Here is a 24,512-nt window from a genome sequence, read left to right as displayed (position 1 = left end):
TGCCAGGCCCCATTTTGCTAGATCTGACCACTCCTTTAACCAGTGCACTTGCTCTTCTAGCCTTGACTCTGAGCTGAGCTGGTCTCCACTATCCCACATGAACCTAAGTGGGTCTGTAACGATTTCGGAAGAATATCGTACTGATGTTTGTTCCCTGGCTTTGACCTTAATGAAATCCTGATAGCCTGCAACATCATCTGGGAGGAGCCATCAGAATCTGATGTGTTATTTGCTTGAGGCTATGGCATTAGAGAAGCTAGTACGAGATGTAGTGCTGCCCTACAAGGAAGGAGGCTGAGCTCCCCTTCCCTGGCAGAGAGATATCACAATAAGGTTTGTCTGATCCTTAGAATACATAGTTTCATGAACCACAATCAAAAATGAATCCTTATATTTTTTGCTTAAAACTAAACCGACTTGGTGTATTGTGGACTTTATGCCATATTCCTTATCCGTTCCAAACATAAAGAATATGTACTTAATTATAATTATGCTTTGGCTACTGTCATAGCACTGTATCCAAGAAAAGGACCAGGTATAGAACCCAATAAGAACGACTTGGTTTAAAAAGTTGATTAACTTGATAAAACAGTCTCAGTGTAATTTATGATATAAGGGTCCAAAGTCTCACAGTAATGGAACAGTATTGATGTTTCATCACAGCCACTGTTAACGGCTGCCTTACTTTTGACAAACAAGAATAAGCATACCAGATTGTGGTGTTTTGACCGCTTTCCTTCGATCCTAGCAAGATAAAATGATTTCTAGCATAACTGGTAATACCACTGAATTTTGGATAAGTATCCGATCATGGGTTTGGAGACTTAGTTGTACCAAAGAAAGAGGGTAAAATAACTTGTCTACTATTGGAATTGAGGGGTAGTAAAGTTCTATCAAAGGTAACACTTCAACCTTTTTTTTTTCCTGTTGAGCACGCTTCTGGCACTATGTTTTATAGCACAAGGACCCATCTCTAACTATCCTCTCTATTGTTTTAGCTATTTCAGGTATATGTTGTTAGTCTTCATCTGTCTTGTTGATGCCTATCAGAATCATACATTTAAATTTAAACGTTGTTCCTTTGTAAGTGGCTTAACAACAGTTTTGTACTAACTGAAATATATAGTTTGCAATCTCTGCTTGTCTCCCGACCACCGAGAAGACTCCTGTTCAGCGTGTTTTGCGTTCCATAACAAAAAGACTGTAGAAAACCGATGCGCTAGTCACATCGCTCGCCCACCGTGGCATGTAGATGAGAAGCAAATGACAATCCAGATATCTTCATAGAGCATGAGGAGATAGAAGAATCAGGTTCTCTGGGGGCTGAAATGGAATCAGCGTTCTCACCGGGAAGAGCCGACTCCGAGGTGGATATTGGGGGGCGAACAACCTCCGCCTGTCCAGCAGCAACAAAAGGTTGCAGTGAGAACTAATGCTTCCCCTACTCAACATCAAGAGGCGTGAGCCTCGAACATCTGTGCCTATGAGGTATCTGGTGCACCGCTGCCTTCTAGCCATGATCAACACTGGCATTCCGAGACAGACCAGACACCCATGCCACCTTTGGTGCCGATGTTTTCCTTCAAGCATGGAGCCTTGTCCGCTGCCTCGGCCCTGGATCCGATAGCACATCATCAGACACCCTTGGAGCCAAACGCTGTTGAACATTTCGGAATGAGACATCCTGCACCAACACGTTCAGAGCTGAAGTCGAGTTTGGCACTGAGGCCTGCTAAGATTGAGCTCTGCACAATCTGGTGGGTGACCATGCATCTGATCGAGGCCCTCTTTCACTGTTACCTCTTCTGCAGATTCCAAGGACTTTTAGGCAAACAATCCTGGACCGGCTTCAAGAGCATCTGGACACTCGACAACAGACGATAATTATTCAGCTGGCCACTTCGAGAATCTTGGCAAAGCCTCCACAGGTGCTGAAGGACACTACACCTCATAAGAGAAAGTTGACTTTTGAAGAGTATATTAAAGTGGCAGTATTATGTGGTATGACTGGGGAGTCGTACCAAGTAATACTAGCATGTTACCCAGAAGTGGACCTCAAGTTCACACTAGTAAACAATAGCTCAGTCCTGGTAGCGTGGCAAAGAGCAGTCAGGCTACTTACTTGAACATGTGTAAAGCATTTCATAACACCCACATGGACAATAAGTTAATGACACAACTCGAAAGAAATCCAACACCAACTTAGAAATATAAAGCAGATTGTTATCTTAATTTAGACACCAAAACAAACTTGTTATCTTACAGACAACCAAAGCTGTGAATTTTTTAAGAATTGTCAAACAATTTTCATTGAAGTCAATGGTGAAAATCTCAGTGTGCAACTGTCACTTGTAGGATGAGCTCTGGGTAACCCAATTGGAGTTAAGGTCTTGCAGGTCCCTAGACCAAGCCTCAACAGACAGTTTCTAGTTACCTTGTCTGGGGTGTCCTGGTACTGAGGTGCTCCAGCTGTTATTGGTGCTAATGGGATCTGTGGGTGCTGTCCAAATGCAGCACTTGACAAAAGCACACTTTGGGGTGGACTCACCCTCTACCCTTGGAAACTAGAGGCCTTTGGGGTCCCAGGACCTGGATTCCACAGCTGGAAATGTGCTACCACATCCGATGGCTGCCTGTGCAGAGGTGGCCTCGCAGCTGTCATTCATGGTGACTGGTCATGCCATAGATGCTTTGTTACTCCTCTTGAAGTCGCCTCCTTCAGGATGCAGATTCTCAGGAGTGGGTTTGTAGCTTGCGTCAGCCACAATGCTGGGGATCTGCACTGGAATAGGTGATGTCTGAGAAGCTGTTGTTACCAGGCTGGTGACAGACCAGCCTTGGCAGCGGCAAAAGTAAGGCACAGTTACTTTTTTTCCTGCAGGTTGCCCGTAAGGGGGTAGCAGCTTCAAACTTGGTGACAGCCTCACTACCACTCCCGGAGTGCAGGCCACCAACTTTCTTTGGGCTCACTCGAGGGGCCCGACGTGTTGCACTTCTGGACATAAAGCATGACAATTATTCTGCAGGTTGCAGGTGACTGATACCAACCGTCAGGGCAGTCTGCTTTAGCTTCTGGCGTCCACTGGAATCCCTTTTGTTGGGACCAATGGGTTTTCACCACGGGCACACGTTGATCACTCAGTTCCAGTATATGGTCTCCTCAGGGCGTTTAAGTGTCCTCTCTCTGCGTAGCGGTGGAGTCCGAAGTCCTTTTGTCGGTTACAGCATCTTGTTTGTGCCTCTTCTTCATTTCAAAGTCAGAACTGAGGTTCTGGTGCCAGACGTGATGACTTGCTGTGGGTTTAAGTCACTTTTCTACCCAGAACTCACTATTACTATGGTTTGCTAACATGGTAGAACCCTAGTTCGGCTGCACAGACTGCCTAGCTCACTCTAAAGGTGTGACTAGTTTTTTGGGAGGGATGTACGCCTCCTGAATATATCATTTTCCTGCGTGCCAGCTTGGTCAGGGCAGGAAGGGCTTTGTCTTCGAGTGGGGGACAAGAGATCACACATCAAGTGTGGTGAAGCCTTTGAGGCTCACTACCTTGATTACTGTAAACACTAGCCTTCCTTGGAGGGAGATGCTGGGACCTCTGTCCTGCCCAGGTCCTTTGTCTCCCTCCTGGGGGAGGGGGAGAGTGTTATCATGATCAGCAGGAGGACAGACTCTTGTCTTGGTGGCAAATGTCTCAGGAGAGTCTGCCAAGTTAGAGGAAAGCTGGTATCTTGGAGGGTATCCTCTAAGGTCGCACCAGGGTACATGGTAGCTAACCCTGGGCACAAGAATCAAGCTCAGGGTTAAAAAGCACAGTGTTTGATGCCAAACACAGAGTGAATTGGCTGGACCATCTTAGAGCTGGACATCTGGTGTCTTCCCGGGTGCCAGCCATTGTTATCCTATGGACTTCTGGTCACTTGCGGTAGCATTATGTTTGAAATGCATCACAGGGCCATATATGCTTGTGTATATATGTCCACACTCATAGCACGGTGCACCTTGCCTATAGGAGGCCCGCCTTAGGTGGTGACTGACCTGTGCAGTGGCATTGAGCGGACTCTGCATGCCCTTGGTGTGGGCAGAGTTGAACTAGAGCAGGCAAGCTGCTTGTACAGGCTGACATGTCAGCTCTGCAGGTTTACTCTTACTCGGGTCTGGCAGGATGGCACAATCAATGCTGCAGTCCTGTAGACTCCTTTACCATCCCTGCCCTGCGTACCACTGGTACCATTTACTTGGGCTTAACAGGTGTGGAAAAGGGTTTGCAAACGTTTCAGTACAATTTAAGGGGAAGATCACTGGCACTGAGGTCTGCTAGCAGGCCTTAGTCCACTTTCAGGTCAAAAGCAACAGCATCAAGCAGTGGAAGTTGGAGGTGACCATCCAAAAAGGGGACTTATCATCAAGGAGGCCATCAACCCACTGATGCCTATCACTCCCAAGAGGTCTAAAAAGCATGGCAGGGCTGCCTCTCCTGTACTTCTGGCCATCCTTCACATTACCTTCCTCCTCCTCCTTTACCTCCTGTGTTGCCTTTGATGTCATCACACCAGTCACCTAGGGTTCTTCACACTCTGGGGTGGGAAAAGACCCATATGACTCAATCAATTCAAGACCTGCAAGGCACTGACCTTGAGATGAATACAATAATGAACCCCCTGCAGATACAGATTTGTATCCTGCCAAGCCTTCCCCCCAGATGATGTCACCACATATCATAAGGTATTACACAGGGCTTCTATGTTCCACAGTGTTGGGTTCCACAAGCAGCAAGAAGAGGATGATTTCCTTGTGGAAACCCTGTCCTCCACTCAACTCATCCTCCACTGTCTCCAGATGCTAACAGTGGACCTCATACTGGCCACAGAGATTTTTAAGGAGCCAGCCAAGGCAAGAATTATACTCCCAGAGTAGCTAAGAAAGCCTCCTCTAGTGATCCTCCATATATTTGTGACCTGTTACCTTCTCACTCCCTGGTGGTACACGTGGCCTGAAAGCATGCCAGCCCCCAGACCACTGATTATGCACTCCCTGATCAGGAGAGCATGAAAATAGATGCTTGGGGTAAAATGGTGTACAGTATCCTCCTCATAAGTAGATAGCCAACTCCATCAGCTTACTCCCCTGGTATGACTGCGCTCACCAAATGGCAGATTTGGTGAAACATCTCCCAGAACAGTGCAACAAAAAATGTCAGCCATTAGTGGCAGAGGGAAAGGCCATCTCAAATAGTAATATTCGATATGCTTTAGATGCCACTGATACAGCCTCACAGTATTAACCCCAGCATTCTTTTGCGGTGCCATGCCTGGCTGATGGTTTCTGGGTTTAAACCTGAAGTGCAACAACACTTAATGAATGTGCCTTTTGACGGCCATCATGTCTTTGGCCTTTAGGTTGATGAGATGCTTGAAATAAAAAAAAAGAAGAAGACACAAACAGCAAAAGCAATGGGTGCCCCCTAAATACCGCCCACTCGAGGCTCCTTTTGTTGCTCACAGTTTCGTGGCGCATCCAAGGCACCCACTTTAGAATCCTCTGCCACATTCACCAGGCCACTGCATCAGGCTACCTCACAGGGTTACTACAGGGGTGGATGGTGATCTAGCAGACCTGCTCAGCAGGGCGCATCAAGACCATGAGTGAAAACACTACACCAAAGTCCTAAAAATGTACTTTCACTCTCAGGGTTCCCACAAATAGATCGGTTTGCCACTGCCGAAAAAGCAAAATGCCCAAACTTTGCAACCAGGCTATCACACTCAGTCGCTGGTCAATGCGCTTTGGATAAGTTGATCTGGAGTATTTGCTCATGCTTTTCCTCTTCTCCTACTTCTACTTTTTGTGGTAAGAAGGCAGATACAGACATCTCTCATGCTGATTTTGGTAGCACCAATCTGGGCACTTGAACAATGGTAATCCACACTACTAAAACTCTCTCTTGTCCCACATGAGAAGCTCCCAAACAGGCTAGATCTTCTCACACAGAACCATGGCACTCTCAGACATCCCAACCCTCTGCAGCTCAACCTTGCGCTATGGCTCCTGAGGTCTTAGAATTTGGTTACCTTAATGCACCAGGAGTATATGTTTATTCTTAAGGAGTCTAGACAACCTACTACGAAGGCGTTATGCAGCTAAATGAAAATGCTTTATGCACTATTGTCTCCCCAAATACATCATTCTGCTCAAAGTTTCTGTGCAACATATTATATTACCTCCTTCGCCTTCAGAAGTCTAGTCTTGCTTATACATCTGTACATTTACATCAGGTTGCCATAGCAGCCTATTTACAGAATAGGCAGCATATTTCACTTTTCAGAGTTCCAGTCGTTAAAGCATTCATGAAAGACCTAAAAAGTATTATTCTATCACAGGTGCCCTCTGCTCCCGTGTGGAACCTGATCATTCTCCTCACAAGACTGATGGGCCTCCTTTTTTGAAGCCTCTTCACTCTTTTCCTTTTCAATTTTTGTCCTGGAAGGTCGCCTTCCTAGTAGCCATCATCTCTCAGAAGAGTCAGTGAAATACATGCTTTTACCTTACAAGAGCTGTTTTTTCAAATATACAAAGACAGTGGTTTTCAGAACCAATCCAAAACACCTGCCTAAGGTGGGCTCCAGTTTTCACCTTAACCAATCAATCGCTCACTTTTTTTCCACACCTAGAAATGGTAGCAGAACATACTGTGCGCACTCCTTATGTCAAAAAAGTGTTAATGTACCATATTGATAGGGCAAAGACCTTCTGTAAGACTCAACAGCACCTTTTTGTTATTACTGCAAGGACAAAGGACATGCAGTTTCCAATGCAGGGATTGCATGATGGTTGGCCATGTGTATATACACATTTTCTATCAAAGCAAAAAGAACCCTGCCAGTCCCTCCCAGACCACGTTCCACTTGCAAGAAAGGGGTTTCTTTGGCCTTCTTAGGTAACATGCTATTAGGTGATATGTGAAGCAGCAACTTCTTCTACCCCTTATACCTTTACCAAACACTACTGTGCAGACGTCCTGGCTAGGCAACAAGCTAGAGTTGTCCAGGCTGTCTTGTTGCACATAGACTTCCAACCTTCTGGAATGTCCTCAGGCTAAGACACTGCTTTTGGGAGGACTTTACATTCTATGCACAACACATATATCTACAGCTACACATGCCACGAACAGAAATTTGGACTTACCTTGTAAGCATCTGTAAGTGGCATATAGTGATGTAGATTCACATGTACCCACCCTCCTCCTCCATTGCCTGAAGTTGTTGCAGAATGCCTTTTCTTTTCTTAAGTTACCTTTATTTTTAGGCTTTGCATCGTAATTTTTTCCTTTATTTTTATATGCTCTGTTTCTAATCTTGCTATCCGTGCGTTAAAAACAATCTAACAATGTAACCAATGTCCATCTGCAATATCACTTATAGTTGGAGACACTAGGTCCCATGACTTGAAAAAATTTAATTTGAAGAAAACCAAGGTGTACACGCCCGAGTACAACACTAGATGGCAGAGGAATGCACAACATGTGAAGCTACAGAAATACATGTCACCAACAGATGCTTACAAGGTAAGTAACATTTTCCTTCTGGGTCCTCATGGCCCCTTTCCAACTGCTTCTTGTACATTGTTTTTCCAGTGGGCTTCTAATGATGAATAGAAATGTATACACACTTTGCTTTGGTAGTTTTACATTGTGCATTGAGTGCTGCTCAGCTTTATTTTATTAGTACTTCAATTATTTTCTCATACAAAGACTATTATTCTTTACAATTATTGTGTGACTCTGAAGTGTGGGTTCTTATATTCGTATATGAAAGCTCTCATGGTCTGCTCTAAAAAGAACCCCCCCTCCTAGTCCATACTGCTGAATCTGGCTGCAACATTAGTGTTCGCTATCTGAAGACTGTTTTTACAGTAGGTCCTTCTCTCATGTTTGTCACTTGTTCATGATTCCCAGTATCTTAAACTATCCAGTACATGAAATGCCAAACAATTTATCCCTGTATGTACATTGTTAGGTATCTGAATTGTTATTCCTATCTTTTCTGTTGTAGCTTTGATCGACACCTCAACCTGGGAATTTCCAGATGTGTGCAAATACTATTTTGGCTCGTTTGGCCAGTGGTCTAGCCTGTTATTCTCTATGGTGTCACTTCTTGGAGCCACCATTGTTTACTGGGTGCTTATGTCTAACTTCCTCTTTAACACAGGCAAATTTATATATAGTAAGTATTGTTTTCCATTTTTGTTGAATTAACTCACACCACTTAATAAAAAGGGATACAGACACCAAATTGCCTTATACATCTGTTTTTTCCCTGAGCTACAACAACATTGTATAATACTGTCAAAGGAAAATATGTTGAGTAGTGAATTTTACGTTGAACTCCAGACCTTTAGATTGCTTCTGATATTTTTGTATGTGCCTGCAGACTACAGGGAAAAATACAGAAAACTGTGCTGTTATAAACCTATGCCATCATATTGCACGCAAACAACTGTATGCTAGCAAAGTAAATGCACTGTCTCAGGGATGCAGGGAGCTGACTGGGCACCGTCACTTCATACGCCTGTCATGTAAAAATAATAAAAAAGTAAGTTGTTCCCTTAATAAAATGAGTTTCTGCCTGGGCTGCTTCCCCCTGAAAACCAGAAATTGATTAGAGGAATGCCTGCAGATAGTCAAAACCACTAGCAATCACTCTGGGTAGCATTCCAATCAATCATTTACCATCCACTGTACTGCACTAGATAGAGGCCTATTTTGTGCATATCAGCACAGAACCTGCTGCTTGTGGTAATAGTCCTCAATGAAATGCCTGGCGAGCCCCACTCCAGAAGGAAAGAAACACAAGCTGCCCTGCACAAGCCACTCTGCTGACACCTCTGACACAAACATGCAGGTGCTGTGGAATGCCAGTAATGGTTGTGCTGTTAGAGGAGAATGGCTCAGAGTGAGATATCCGAGCTGTCCGAGCCGACAGACATAACAAAATATTTTTCACTGTTGAGACTTTAAAGCACAATTACATGTTGTTCACATATTGATGAATTTGTCTTGGTTGCGAGGTGCACATGAATTGGTATTATATTCAGGTTTACTACCTGTGGGGAGAGAATGGATCTTTGTTGGAAGCTGCAGTTCACAGTTACCTGCTGAAATATTCAGGTGCCAATCTGGCTCAGTTATGGTCAACCTGTGACAGAAGTTGCAAAATGATAAAATACTCTTCCGATGAGACACTTGCATTTTGAGAGCATATTGATGAGAGTTTGAATATCAGCAGAGTTGAAGACTGGTGACAAGTTGAGTAGGATGTGCAGTCAGGGATGTCTTTGTATGTGATGAGGGGTAGGTTACCCATACCTTTTCAGGATATTTAAACAGGGTTTCTCCAGTGTTGAATCTTTCTTAGATGTACATGCTTGAATCTTCCTAGTCATTATGGTGGGAGCCCCAGGGTATTTACAAAACAAGCAGTACTATGTGTACGTGAAAATACTTAGTAAAATCAATTGACATTGTTAATCAATTCACATTGTTTTAATAGACCCAAAGAAGAAGTCCCGGTCGTAATCTAGTTCTAATGAGGATGAGGGTCCGAGTTGCTCTCCACCTGAGCATGAACCCAAAATTGAGGGCTCTCCCTTATGTGTCAAAGACCTCAAAAGCCTGAAAGATAGTAATAAAACCTCTGGGTCTGGAAAATCAGTCTCTAAGGATTCCTCTTTAGGTTCCACACAGAAGAGATCTTGTTCCTCTTCTTCTGTGCCTGTCACTCCTCCCAAAGGGTCATAGTTGATGAAAATTATATCGCCGACTAACCTGTTGGCGCCAGCCGTTATGTCCACGAGAAGTTCATAGACAGTATGTTCCCTGTCACCTCCAGTCCCCACAGTGATGACGGTCACTCCGACAACATCAACTACAACAGCTTTGTTGACGCCCATCCTGTCAATGGTGTTTTTTTAAATCTCCATCGTCAAGACCTACTTCGGAAGGAGATCGCCTTTTAGTCGTCGGCACCATCATTGATGAGCCTGTCGATGAGGCAGAAGAAAGCTGCCCTCACTGCTGAAGGAGTTTCCATACAACTACAGCCAGACTATACAACACCATGTAAGGTATTCATGTTGACCCCATCTCATCTCCTTGACATGGTGGAATCAGGAAATGAATGACTTTTGGGTCCAGCATACAGCCCTTCTTAACTAAGGGTAAAGTGCCTGGAGACAGTTGAAGAAGAACCTGACAGAGACACTCCCACCTACCTGGAGGGGGGCTATTCTTTCATTTCTTGCCAGCAGGCTGTGTCTCAGCATTATAACTCTTCCAAGAGCACTACCTTGTTGAAGAGCCCTGTGAGGAACACCAGTGCTCAAGGGAGGCTATCTTTGGTCACCAACTTGAGACACATGCTTAATGTGCTTTTCAGAATCAAATGTGCCAAAACCTCTTACTCCAGGTCTCTTAGATGCACCTGGCATGACACCTTTGTCTAAGAGTCCGACACCTGTTCACGCGCAGGAGGACAGGACAGTATTACCTCCCATCACCCTGGGCGATGACTATATCTAGAACAATCTTGATGATCAACCTGGGGAAGGAGAACTACTTCAAGACCCAGCTACATCGGGTCAGGAGTGGGATGACTATGTTGCCCCTTCATCACCATTGCCATCACCATTGCCTTCACCAGGAGGTTCTCCTCCTGAGGACATAGGCAGGTTTCATGAATTACTGGAATGTGCTTCTAAGAGGTTTGATCTGCCTCGCCCAGTGAAACCAACAGAATGCTTTCTGTATGATTTTAAGGACGCAACAAGAAAATCCATCAGATCTATCCCCATTGCTAGCTATATTTGGGAAGAAGGCCTTAAACTGATGAAGTTCCCAGCTTTGGTCACTACTGTTGTTTCCTGGCTAGTTAAAAAATATAAGGCACCAGACTCTTCACCGGCTTGTTTGATAGGCCATTGTCGCACAGATTTTGTAGGTATGCAAGTGGCACAGCGATGCTCCAGAAATCCTTCTGTCCCCTGTTTGGCACCACCAGATATGGAAGGCAGGAGACTAGATAACAAGGGTAAGCGTTTCGCAGCAATTGCAGCTAATTCCATCAGAGGCTCAAATACACTGGCCATTCAGGGTTGCTACTACTACCAAACGTGGTCTGATCTAGCCGTTTCCTTAGATTTTCTTCTGGAAGATAAGAAAAAGGAGGCAAGAGAAATCCTACAAGAAGGCGCTACTGAATCATCTGAAATTATAGATACTACCTTTGACATCTCCTCCACTGCATTTAGGCAGATGGCAGATGCAGCAGTATTGTGCCAACAGGGCTGGTTAAAAGCCTCCTCTTACCGCCCTGAGGTTCAAGCAACTATTCTGGATATGCCCTTTGATTGGGAAAAATTGTTTGGTAAACGTGTAGATGATGCTCTTCAAGCCATCCAGGGTGATACTGAAATGTGATGTTCCACAGGAATGTTGCAGCAAAGGTGCTTTCAGTCCTTTTGTGGAGGAGGGGGAAGAGGGCAGTTCACTCAAAGGCCTTTCTATCAGTCCTACAGATATCAGCCATATACACAACAAGGGTATCATCCTCTGTACCCTGGGCAGCAGTCATAGAGGAATTTTACCAATACAGATTCATAGGATCCAGCTCGAAGTAGACCCCCTGCTGGAGGAAAAGCCAAAGATTCTACAAAAGACAGTTACATTTTTCGGCCACTATTCACCACGCATCCCCAAGTCCAATCTTTGAACCACTATCTTTCCACCTTTTATGATCATTGGAAGAGCATCTCTTTGGACAAATAAATGTTAGACATCATACATTATGGTCACACCCTGGAATTTGTTCCAGACCCCCTTATTATCCCCCTTCCAAGATAATGCATCAACATCTCACTCTCTTAAAACAAGAGATAAGTCTGCTTCTTTCAAATGGAGCAATAGAGGTAGTTCCTTTCCGGGAGCATGGCAAAGGTTTCTATTCAGACCTGTTCCTCATCAAGAAAAAGTTCGGAAAATGGAGATAGGTCATGGATCTCAGGCAGTTGAACAAGTATGTAAAAAAACATTTCTGAATGTGTTCTCCACAAGAAATTCTGTTGCTGGTCAACAGGGGATTTCATGATGTCTCTCAGTCTGTTAGATGCATATTTTCACATTCCCATCAGCACTTCCTGAGGTTCAAGGTGATAAGGTGCATTACCAGTTCAAGGTCCTGCATTTTGGCCTACAGTCGGCTCCCAGGATCTTCACAAAGTTCACAGTACCAGTGGCTGCTTTTTAAAAAAGAAACAGGCACCAGGTATTTCCCTACCGGTTGGACTGGTTGATCAAGGTGCCCACATTCCTCTCTGTAAAAAAATCCACCTTGGCCTGTTGACAGCTGTTCTTTGAGGCTGAAATTTAATGCAGAAAAACTCTCCTCGATTCTGTCCCAATCGTTGGAATGTCTGGGGGCCATTCAAGACACCACAGTTCACAGAGCTTACCCGACCTGAGAAAGGGTTCAGAAAATAATGGAGACAGCTACTTCTCTTCTAAAAAGAAAGTCTACTTAAGTGACAATGTTCTGGTCAGTGTTTTGCAATGCTATCTTCGTGCATTCCATTAATTCCAAACTGCTGTCTACACATGAGGCCATGCAGAAGCAATTGGACGCACATTGGTAACAGATTCACTGTTATTTCGATCAAAATCACCCCTACGATGAAACAAACTTTGTCATGGTGGGGATGGCAAGACAATATCTCTCCGTGTCTATCTTTCAAAGCTGTACAACCATACATCACAATGACACTGGACGCTTTCTTGAAAAATTGGGGAGCGCATATTCAGGAGTTGGAAATCCACTGAAAATGGTCTACAAAGGAAGCACAAATGCGCATCAGTCTTCTAGAACTGAAGGCTGTATTCCCGGGGTTATAAGCATTCCTGGCCAGAATTCGCAGCTCCTCTGTCCTGGTGAGAACGGACAATACCACCACCATGTTCCATCTCGTCAAGGGTTAACAAGATCAAAAAGCCTCTCCTCTCAAGCTCAGCATATTTGTAAGTGATTACTAATGCATTCCATTTCTCTGCAAGTCGAACATGTCCCAGGCATAGACAGCAAATGGGCGCACTCTCTAAGCAGTCAATGCCACTAAGGGGAAATGAGTCAGAAACAATTGTCACAGATCTTCAAAAATAGGATACCCCAAATCTGGATCTCTCTGCAACTCTACTCAACAAAAAAATGCAAAATGTTTGCATGTCCCAGGCATAGACAACGAATGGGTGGAATCTCTAGCAGTCAATGCCACACTTGGGAAATGAATCAGAAACAATTGTCACAGATCTTCATAAATAGGTTCCCGGCATGGACAGCGATTGGGCGGACTCTTTAGGCAGTCAGTGCCACAAATGGGAAATGAATGAGAAACAACTGTCACAGATTTTAAAAACAAATAGAGTACCCCAAATCTGTATCTCTTTGCAACTCTGCTCATCAAAATAGTGAAGAATGTTCACAAGCAGGTTCCCTCAGGGAGGGTCTTTGGGTAATGATCTTCAGATAAAATGGACAGGAATGTTTGCCTATGCGTTACCTCCCTTTCCTCTCATTCCCAGGGTGATACGCAAGATGAAGAGGGAACCATGACATCTCATTTTGCTAGCGCCTGCATTGCCGAGATAATATTGGTGCACAGACCTCTCCTCCTATCTGTGTGTCCACCCCTTGATAGAGAACGTGGTTTCCATGATAAACGGCCAGGTATTGCATCCTCAAATAAAATCTCTCGATGGCACCTCATGAAAATGAGTTTGTTTCTTTGAGTATACCAGACAAATAAAAGTATATCCTGTAACAGTCACAATCAAGTCTTATATGGCAAAATGGAAGATATTATGCTACTGGTGTATCAAAAATGATCTGAATTTTTTTGTTCTTTTCCAGAATAGGTATCACTATATCTGCTTCACCTGGCAAAGTGAGCCTAGTCGCATGCTTAAAAAAAAAAGTGTACTTAGCAGTAATTGCCAGATTCAGGAGAAAAACAGGTGAAATCTTGCTGTGGTCCACTAGACTTGTTAAAACATTCCTGAAGGGGTTATTCGGAGTTGTTCCACAAGTAAAACCTCCTACAATATCCTGAAAGCTGAATATGGTTCTTTACTAACTCATAAAAGCGCCATTTGAGCCGATCCATAAGGCAGATATGAAGCAGGTCTCATGGAAGAGAGCCCTGTAATTGGCCCACACGTCAGCAAGAAGGGTCAGTGAAATTCAAGCCCTTGCAGTCACCAGAGCCTTTTCTACAAGTCAGAGAGGATTAAGGGGGTCATTCTGACCCTGGCGGTAAAAACCGCCAGGGTCAACGACCGCGGGAGCACCGCCAACAGGCTGGCGGTGCTCCCATGGGCATTCTGACCGCGGCGGTACAGCTGCGGTCAGAAACGGAAAACCGGCGGTGTACCGCCGGTTTTCCGCTGCCCTGGGGAATCCTCCATGGCGGCGCAGCTTGCTGCGCCGCCATGGGGATTCCGACCCCCATTACCGCCATCCTGTTCCTGGTGGTTGTGGCCGCCAGGAACAGGATGGCGGTAAGGGGTGTCGTGGGGCCCCTGGGGGCCCCTGCAGTGCCCATGCCAATGGCATGGGCACTGCAGGGGTCCCCGTAACAGGGCCCCACCATGATTTTCAGTGTCTGCCATGCAGACACTGAAAATCGCGACGGGTGCAACTGCACCCGTCGCACCCCTTCCACTCCGCCGGCTCCATTCGGAGCAGGCATCCTCACGGAAGGGTGTTTCCCGCTGGGCTGGCGGGCGGCCTTCTGGCGGTCGCCCGCCAGCCCAGCGGGAAACCCAGAATACCCGCGGCGGTCTTTTGACCGCGCAGCGGTATTCTGGCGGTCCCAGTCAGGCCGGCGACTTCCGCCGCCGGCCGGGGTCAGAATGACCCCCTAAGTGTTGTTAAAAACCAGACGTAAGTTCATCCCAAGGATACGGACTTCTTTTCACTTGAATTAACCTATTGTTCTGTCAACTTATATTAAGAACCCTTCTTCAGCGGTGGAGAGGGCTCTCCATTCTCTGAATGTCAAACGTTGCTTGAAATTCTATATTCACAGAACAGAAGCTTCAGGAAATTGGATCAGCTTCTCTTTTGCACCTCCCAGGAAGGTCATACATTTTCAAGAACCAGTATAGCCTGTTGGGTGTCGGCGGCAATTGCATTTTGCCACGACAAATCCGGAAGACCACTAACGTTGATGCACATTCAGCCAGAAAGATGGCTACATCCATGGCTTTGTTTGCAGGAGTATCACTTACGGATATTTGCAGAGTGACAATGTGGTCATATGTCGTCAAACACTGTTGTTTGCATTCAGCATGAAAAGCAGAGGCTGCTGTTGGACAGGCAGTTTTATGTCGCCTCTTTCATTAAGGTACAATTGTATTTTCCTCATTTCACTGCAATATATGTTTAAGGCTTTATTGTTATTACTTGTATCACCACTGTTTCATCTGTTGGGTTTATTGTCCTGCTGGTGCATGTCTTACTTCCTTAGCACCTCTTTGGAGAGTGGTTTTGCTGACCCATCCACCATTTATTCTTTACTTACTGCTAGCTACTCTGATTAAAGCATGTGAACGTACAAAAGATTCAATACTTGAGAAAAACATGTTACTTACCTGTACTCTCTTGTTCTCCAGTATTGATATATTTTATAGGTTCATATGCAACCTGCCCATCTCCCTGTTTAGGCTCATCACTTTTATACCTCGTTGATATATATTTATTATACTCCTGCACAAAATCTGAGGTATGGTGGCTCTGCAGGGGAACAGTTGTTCGGGATCTTATCTCTGATTGGCTGAATTCTGGGTCTATTAAAACAATGTGACTTGGTTAACAATTTTAGTTGCTTTCTTTGACTTATAATTTACTTACATAGTACTGCTTTTTATCGTGGGACTCCCACCAGGACGATGGTGGAAGATTTGAGAATGTGAATCTATGAAATATATCAATACTGGAGAACTGCAGAGTACAGGTTAGAAACTTGGTTTGTGAACCACAGTTGTAGTTTTTTTTATTCATCCTGAGTTTGTTCTTACTCAGGCATTCTTTATAGAAAAGTAAATAAAATGTCTTATCTTAGCATCTGTTAGAGTATATCAATTTGATCCCTTTACTCCTACAGTTTTGTACATGAACACTCTAGATTATTTTAGAACATTCCACTATTGACTCTTAGCAGTTTAAAAAAGTTGAAGGCGACCTATTAACTTACAGTACACAATGGTTTACTCAATGGTACAACACAAGGTTATTTTTGCAATATGTCACAGACAAGCTGCTGTACTGAGCACTTACAGGGATATTTGAGTTTTCACATCAGAAGTAACAGTAGATGGATTGCAACATGATTGAATTTGGTTGCACTTTGTAAGGTGTTGATTGAATACATGAAGAATATTTGCATGCATGGTTTTCAGTCTTTATAATGTGTTTACTTTATACAATTGTAGCACTATTGTGGGCTAATAATACAACTCAACTACAGGGCACCTTTATGGATACCTTGTCAAGTGTTACTATTCCTGTAGTTTTAGTTTTGGGAATCACTCAAGTTCACTATTAGGTGAAGTATGTTCAAGTGAGACTTACTGTACAATATTTATAAGTCTCTGCTAGCCTTGATGAAGTCATTTAGTTGAGCCCGCTTGGCGGAATTGCTGCCGGCTGGCTAGGACATTTCATAAGGAAAGACGTCTGGACTAAAAGAAGACTTAATTGATGGAGTGACTCTTTATTTCAAGGGGTATGCTTGCATTAGATTTATTTATTATGATTATTTCTCAAATTTGAGGACATCGGAGTGACTATCCTTCCCTTTTGTTAAGCACCCAGGAACGATCCAACACATTTGTTTGCTTATTACTTATGTATGCTAACATTAGTAGCATTACTCTGGTCACCCCCAACTGCTGAAACATTTTTAGAATGTCTGCAAAGCTGCCTTGTTACTTTATATGTATTTGTATAGTGCACAACTTACCCCAGAGTGTATCCTGGCGATAAAACAGGAGCTGATTGGGCCAAGCCAGGGTCAGGGCTAGGTGTAGAGTCAGGTCTTTAATTTCTTGTTGGATTCAAGAACTGAGAAGGGAGCTCTAATGTGCAGTGGCAGGTAGTTCCAGACTTTAGGAGGATGATAGGCCTCTAGACTAGTCACGACCACTGAATCTGGTTCTGCATATGCAGGTGTATGAGGGGAGGTGTTGAATATTTTCAAAATTAGTAAATGATAACCTTTAATGGGTTGTATGGTGGTCATGAGAACGCTTCAGTGTCCGCAGAAGGTCTGCCGTGAGAATAAGTTTGATAGATTTGAAGTCCTTATTTGAGAGAATCTTTAGTTTGGAACAGTGATGTGTGTTCTGTTTCAGAAGGGTATTGTGATGGTTTTGTTTTGTGCTGTAGACATGTGCTATAATGTTTGAGTTAATCTCCAAAGAACTTGCTTGTTGGCATTGAATTTTTCTTTTGAATCTACTACTAATAGTTTGTCGGAGGGCTGATACAGTCAGTGTCTGAGAAACTTAAAGAAGGTTTTGCTGCTATTGTACAATTCTGTGAGGGTGACTGCATAGTAGGTGGTTTTAACTCTTGAGATAAGGTTTCCACATTCTCGTCTGGTGCTTTAACTCTATTAAATTAACACAAGTTTGTGTTATGCGCACGTTAAGTGTTTGAACAACAACTCCAAGCTGCAAGGACAAATGTGTTCTACAGTGCTCCTTGTATCCTTTATCCTCCTTTTCCTCCTCCCCTAAAGGAACTGTGAAGCTTGATGCAGCACTCCACATTAACCCCCAAGTACAAAAATAGATAATTATTTTCAACACCACTAGTATAGAATCAGAAGGATTACCTCGACAATGGCATGTGGAAATAGCTAAAATTGCTTTACCTAATTAAACGGATACTTGATGGAGAACAGCAGTACTACGTTAAGAAAGTATGCGCTGATGTCCTTATAAAAGGATGACATAGTTCTGTTATTGTAATGTTGCCTAATAAACCTGCTGTAGTAACTCATTCTGTGAGAGTAAGTTCTCAGTGAAGGGGGACATTAGCATTTGGACAGCATTTAAACATATGTAAGAAACTAGCCATTTAAATATGGCCTATTTAAACACGGGAGTCCTAGTGCCTCAAATTGCACAGGATTGAAATGAGTGTGTATATTATCTTAAATAAATGTTTCATTTTGTCTCTGTAATATTTGAGAGTTTGATATCTTCTGGAGCATGCAGGGATTTCTCAGCTGGTGCTGAATGGTTCGCAAAAAACGCACAAATGATTTACTGCCTTTTTTTACTTGGAAAGTTGCCCTGGGAACAAAACCCGAGTGGGTGGGAAAGACATTATTCTGTTAACAAAAAGACTTACGAAAACTAAATTATTAGATTATTGATTAAATCTTTACTATAGCTATGAAGGGGATATTTTTAAGACATTATTATTATTAGCAGTAGTAAACATGATAGTAATAATTGCACTTTTTAGGTGTTTACTATACAGGAGACCTCTTTCCACAGGACAGCGTGACATTTTACAGAGAACATTTTTATTTTGTTTTTATGCAAATTGTTGGCAAATGTCACTCTCTGAAGGGTCACCCAAAACGTTTTGCCTTCCTCCTCCTCTTTTTCTGACTTCATTTTTGTTCAAAGAGTGGTTTTGAAGTACACCAGTTCACCTTTGAACCCAGCCTTGTCTGCCAGGATCCCTGTGGTGAGTTATCAGTCCTTTGTTTGAGGGCAGGCCACTGGCCTTTGAAGCGTAAGAGAGAGCCTCTCCTCTCTTCCTACCCAGGGAGCTTGTAAAGGAGGCAGACCTCGAGATGAGTACCAGACTGTCTGAAGAGGCAGTGAGGAGTGATCCTAAGGAGGGTGGTTCAGGTTGCCCGCAACAAACTGAGGAGGTACACATTGGCCCAGACAGGTCTCAGTATGGTAAGGAGGGAAAGGGGTCCCATGTCCCTTCTAAACGTAGGGAGAGAGGCCCAGGGTGCCCTATTTCAAGCACCAGAACTTGGACTGTTCCCGCAGGGTAACCTAGTTTGCACCGAGAGACCACCCACTGATGGGAGCTCCACAGTAGCAGGAGAGCTTTTGGGGAGGGGTGAGTTCTGATTTCTGTGGGGACCGCTCCCACATGGAGCGTACAGGGTCCCAGATGGAGGGGCAGGGTGAGGTAGGACTCAGCCCTGTCCCCTGTTCGGCCTCAGGGTACAGACTATAAGTTGATTGGCCAGTGTCAGGACACCACCCTGACCTGGTGGAAGGTAGAGTGAAGAATGGGTGCATGTCACCTGGGGCTACCGCCCCCACTCTGAGATTCCTCAGAGGCCAGGGAAACCTCTGGAGCCCATAGGGATCTCCTTGCCAGCCCCAAGGCCGGAGGAGACGCTTACCCAATGGCCCCACTTAGTGCATGGCCTGGCCCTTCACACTGACAGCTGTCAGTGGCCTCTGTTGGTTACTGTCCAGGGGGATAGGTTTTTCCTTGGGTGGGGAACAGAAGTCAGACCCAAGGAGTGGAATGGGCAACATCACTTTGTTGGCCATGGTGGTACTGCATTTAACCTTAATTTGCTCACAGATGCATCCCAGTAGGCAGACAGTACCGTCATGGCCAACAAACTGTTGCCCATTCCATTCCTTGGGTACCCAATGTTAGGTGCTTCACAGATGGGGTCCACAGGTGAGCAGAAGGGTTCCCCATGGGTCGGTTTAGTGGCCCCAAAGAGTATAGACAGAGGGACCCAACTGAATTAAAAAAGGCATAGAACTGGCAAGTTCCCCTGTAGTAGTGGGCCATTGTCTATGTTCTAAAACCCTAAGCAGGGAAGTCCATCGAGGTATTGATGAGTCTACCCTAGCTTTAGGCTGGAAGGGAGATATGTTGGAAAAAGACCCTCTCTGAATGGTGATCCCAAACTTATTGCCTTCCTCCTCCTCTTTTTCCAACCTCATTTTTGTTGACTTTAGGACTCTGGACACTTTACTTCTGCTAACCAGTGCTAAAGTGCATGTGCTCTCTCCCTAAAAACTTGGTAACATTGGCTCAAACCCAGTTTCATCTTTATGTTACTTGTAAGTCCCTAGTAATGTGCTCTACATGTACCCAGGGCCTGTAAATTAAATGCTACTATTGGGCCTGCAGCACTGATTATGCCACCCACATAAGTAGCGATTTAACCATCTCTCAGGCCTGCCATTACAAGGCCTGTGTATGCAGTTTCACTGCCACTTCGACTTGGCATTTAATACTACATGCCATGCCTTAAACTCCCCTTTTTCTACATATAAGTCACCCCTAAAGTAGGCCATAGGTAACCCATAGGGCAGGGAGCTACGTAAGTAAAAGTCAGGACAGTTAATTATGTGTTTTACATGCCCTGGTAGTGAAAAAACTCACAAATTCATTTTCCACTACTGTGACATCTGCTAGGCCAGCATTAGGACTGACCTTATATACTTTTAAGTGGTAGATTCTCATCTGAAAGGAGTAGCCCTGTCATGTTTGGTATGGCAAGAATGGTAGGAGAAAATCCTGCTTACTGGTGAAGTTGGATTTATTATTACTATTTTAGAAATGTCACTTTTAGAAAGTGGGCATTTCTCTGCACTTACTGCCGCCTGTGCCCTACAGCCTGTCTCCATTCCACTTCTGGGCTGTGCTGGTTGACCGGTCCCCTTGTGCATTCCACCCAGACAGCCATAAAGACAGGACACTCCTTCACATCTGCATTCACCTGAACACTGAATGGGTCTCCTTTGTGGCCTGCCCTCACACAAGGGACTGATAACCACCCACAAGGATCCTGGCAAACAGGGCTGGGTTGAAAGGGAAACGTGCACTTCTAAACCACTTTTTGAGGTTTCCCCCACTTCAAAGGTATTTTGGGGTATATATACTGGGTCTGTGACCCTCCAAAATTAGACGCGTCTAGATCTATACCTGGAGTCTTCCAGAGGGACTGTCTGGCTGTCCAAAAGACTCAACTGGACTGCTTTGCTGAGAAGTACTGCAGCCCGACTTGTTGCCCTGCTGCCTGCTGGACCCTGACTCTGCTGGACGGACTCTGCCTTCCCCACAAGTGCTCTCCAAGGGCTTTGATTGAGCTTGCCTCCTGTTCTAAAGTCTTAGGGCCACAAAGACTTCACCAAAGAGAAGAAGATCCCTGTGCATCGAAAAAAATCAACACATTGCCTGGAAAACTCAGCAGAGATCCGGTCTAGCAGCTGAAAATTCGCTGCATCGCCTACTGGATCGATTAAGCCTGCTCCTTCTTGCCTGCGTGTCAAGGATTTTCAACGCATTGTCCTTGGGCATCAAAATAACCCTGCATCACGGTGAGAAATCAAGGCTGCGCTCCTGTAAATCGATGCATCCCCTTCCAGCGTGGAAAGAAATGACGCAATGCCTGTGCTGTGCATCTTTATTTTGGACCCCTCCCAGGGTGTTATGGGGGCAGCCAGTGCTGTAGATCTCTAGATCTATAGACATGTGTTTCAGGATAGTTCTCCTTCTTCAGTAGAGATTGTTTTGAGGGGCTGGAAACACTCCCCAAAGTCTTATCAAGTCTCTGTGCCCCTCTGTGGGCGCAGGTGCATCTACCAGAGCTTGTCATCCCAGCACTCAGTTTGCCCCAATGCATCAAAAAGCTCCTTTGAACTAATGAGCTAAAAAGCTCTGGCAGATGCATCTATGCCCAGCGAGTGGCACAGAGACCTGAGAAGACTTTAGGTAGCGTTTCCAGCCTGCTGTAGTAAATAAATAAATGTGTAAGTAAATAAATAAATGAATAAATAGGAGTTGGTACTTTGAAAGTGCCTGGCTGCCTGACTCTATTGTCAGCCGAGAGTAATGAAGGCATCCAGGCACTGTGGACAGCACCTAGTACAACCTTTGTTTTCCCTAATTAACAGTAGGACTTAATGTTAATTATGACAAACAGAGAATAGGAAATGCTATGTGAACTGTAGTTGGTAATGGCTGTTAGCAACTACCATCCATATAGCTTTCAAAGCTATGTGAGCGAATCCCCTCTGCCAGGAGCCTCGTCCTTTTGCATAGCATTAAGTTAGTGGTGAGTATTTTGTACTCAGTGGCAATATATATGCGCTTGCGTCCTAGTGAATGTCAACTCCATTGCTGTATCTCTTCAACATTTGCTTTTGTGTTTTATTTGAGGGTGAAGTTACATTAAAGTGTTATTGCAAACTAACTAGATGTGTATTTGCCACTCATTTGAAGTGTGGCAAGGTATAGACCCTTTTTTGGGAAGGCAGATTTTTGCTGCTTTTTTTGATGCCTGTGTTTTCATTGCCCTTAGAGAATGACATATGGCCCTTCTGAGTTCTGCCTTCCTCATCTTGAAAAAGTTATCAATCATTCGCATAGAGGTGGACAGCTGACAGACAGGAGATCACAGATTGTAAATTGTGTAACAGTTGCCTCGCAGGAGCTTATGACTGATGGGTTAGAGGGCAGTAAGGAAGGCAGAAGCAAAAAGAGGCTAAGAGAGACAGAAGTCAAGGACGTAGGCATCAGAGTGAATGGATCACCCACCTGAAGTCAATAAGGCAGGCACAGGCATGAGGGTGTGAATAAAATGGGTTGCAGATGTGCCTTCCCATCGAAAAAGTAATATGAGTCATCACTAAGGCAAAGAACTCAAATGAAATTTGATTAGGAGATTTTGGGACAGCAAAGCCAGATAGAACCTGAAGTGTTGATGTAATCTAGTTTGGAGATAATTACTGCCAATGCTATTGCTTTGGTGGCCTCAATAGGAAGAAGTGGCATTATTTTCCTGAGTAGTTTCAACAGGTATGTGCATTTGGATACAGCCGCTCCAATTTGGGGTTTCATTGTTAGAATCCAGTTATGAAATCTGTCCCATTTCTGTTGGCTAACGAAGTTGAGTCCACAGATTTGCCTTGTTCTTTAAAACTACGATCTTTAAAAATATACTTTATTGGGTTTTAATAAACATACAAGCATCTTGTCGGAAGTCCCAGCTACACAATCTCGGCATTAAGGAGGTTGACACTGTAATGAGGGCAATCAGTCATGTTGGTTGTATGCTGGAACGTGCACAATGTAAACATTGATACAAACTATTGAGCGTAACTTAGATCCATGCAATAGTTTCAGTGAGGGGTGTCTCGGCCCATGTAGTGCATGTACCCGGCAAGTGTGCTAGATCCCCGGCAAGTGTGCTATCCCCTTCCCTTCCCCCTTCCACTGTGTACTGTTCAGGAGCTTTGAAGTGTAGCTAAAGCTTATTGTCGTGTCAAGGGTCCCCAGGGCCCCCCGCCCTTAAAGCCCCTTCAAGGTGTGTAGGTCTCAGATCAGAGGGAGAATGGCCTGTCTTGTAGTGTAGGAGATCAGCTGTTCCCCTGGCATCACAGAGAGGGCGCAGTGTCAGAGTGTTGCTTGTCAATATTTTCAAGGGCACACACCAAAGTGCCCCAAGTTTGCACCCCCTCAGTCAAGCTCTGGCCTCTCTTAGCCTCTGAGTCTCACCATCCCCTCCACCTCTGCCCATTTCAGTAGTTTGCGTTTTCAGGCAGATCCCCGGAGGTCCCTCGTAGCCTTCCAATGCCTTTTTATTTTTCCTTTAGCCTGCAAGAGTGCTAGGTCCTGAAACTGATCAGACACCTTAAGCCGAGCCATGTGAGGGTTTCCGCTGAGTAAGCAGTGTTTGGTGTCATATGGGACTTTGTGGTCGATCACCTCTGTCACTGTGCTAGTGACGAATTTCCAGAATTTTCCCAAGTCCGGGCAGGTCCAATACATATGGAAAAATTCTGCTGCTACTTCTCCACAGTGTGGGCACTTGGCATCAGCCAGGTCAAAATGCTGCAAGAGTCTGCCCTGTGTCAGGTAAGCTCCTTGATTGGCATGCCCAAGTCTTCCGCCCATTTGTGTTTGAGTGCCATAAGGTGCAGAGTGAGGTCTGTCTGTATTCTGCTATAGAGGCATGTTACTGCTTTGTGCATGCCTGGGGCACTGGTCACGTATTAACAAACTCCTGAGTTGGGGGGCTCTGCCCACCCCTGCCTCCAATGTCTTGCGATTGCCTCAGTAAACGTTCTGTGAAGGAGAAAATGGCCTTGAGGTAAGGCATAACCCTCTCTTAAGCCCTTCAATGATGGGAGGGCATCTGCCTCAAATAGGGTTCCTATGGAGGTCGCCCCCGCCTCACCCAGATATAGAAGCCCCTCCAGTCTCCACCATGGAGCAACACTGTCAGTTACTGCAGTGGAATTTCCGAGGCATAAGCTACGGAACAGCCCAATCTGTGTTAACAGCGCAACCAGCAACAGTGCAGCCCAGGCAGTTCAGCAGAGCTGGGATCGGAGGGAGGGCCGAGGCGAATAAGTGTTCTGGCCAGGGCCTGTAGGTCCGGGGTAAAGGGCGCCACA

At 44.8% G+C, this 24,512-nt stretch overlaps 1 protein-coding gene across 1 annotated transcript in view; it reads left to right on the top strand.

Moving 5' to 3' along the window:
• The window catches only part of SLC38A9 (solute carrier family 38 member 9), a 405,919-nt gene that overhangs the window by 137,377 nt on the left and 244,030 nt on the right, over nucleotides 1–24,512 (top strand). Inside the window, 1 exon segment of the mRNA XM_069222157.1 lies at nucleotides 8,050–8,220. Within this exon segment, the coding sequence (XP_069078258.1) occupies nucleotides 8,050–8,220 (171 nt within the window).

This window comes from Pleurodeles waltl, chromosome 1_1 (assembly GCF_031143425.1).
Source record: "Pleurodeles waltl isolate 20211129_DDA chromosome 1_1, aPleWal1.hap1.20221129, whole genome shotgun sequence".
Classification (NCBI taxonomy): domain Eukaryota; kingdom Metazoa; phylum Chordata; class Amphibia; order Caudata; family Salamandridae; genus Pleurodeles; species Pleurodeles waltl.
Note: the sequence above shows the minus strand (reverse complement) of the source record. Positions and strands in the feature narration are given on the sequence as shown.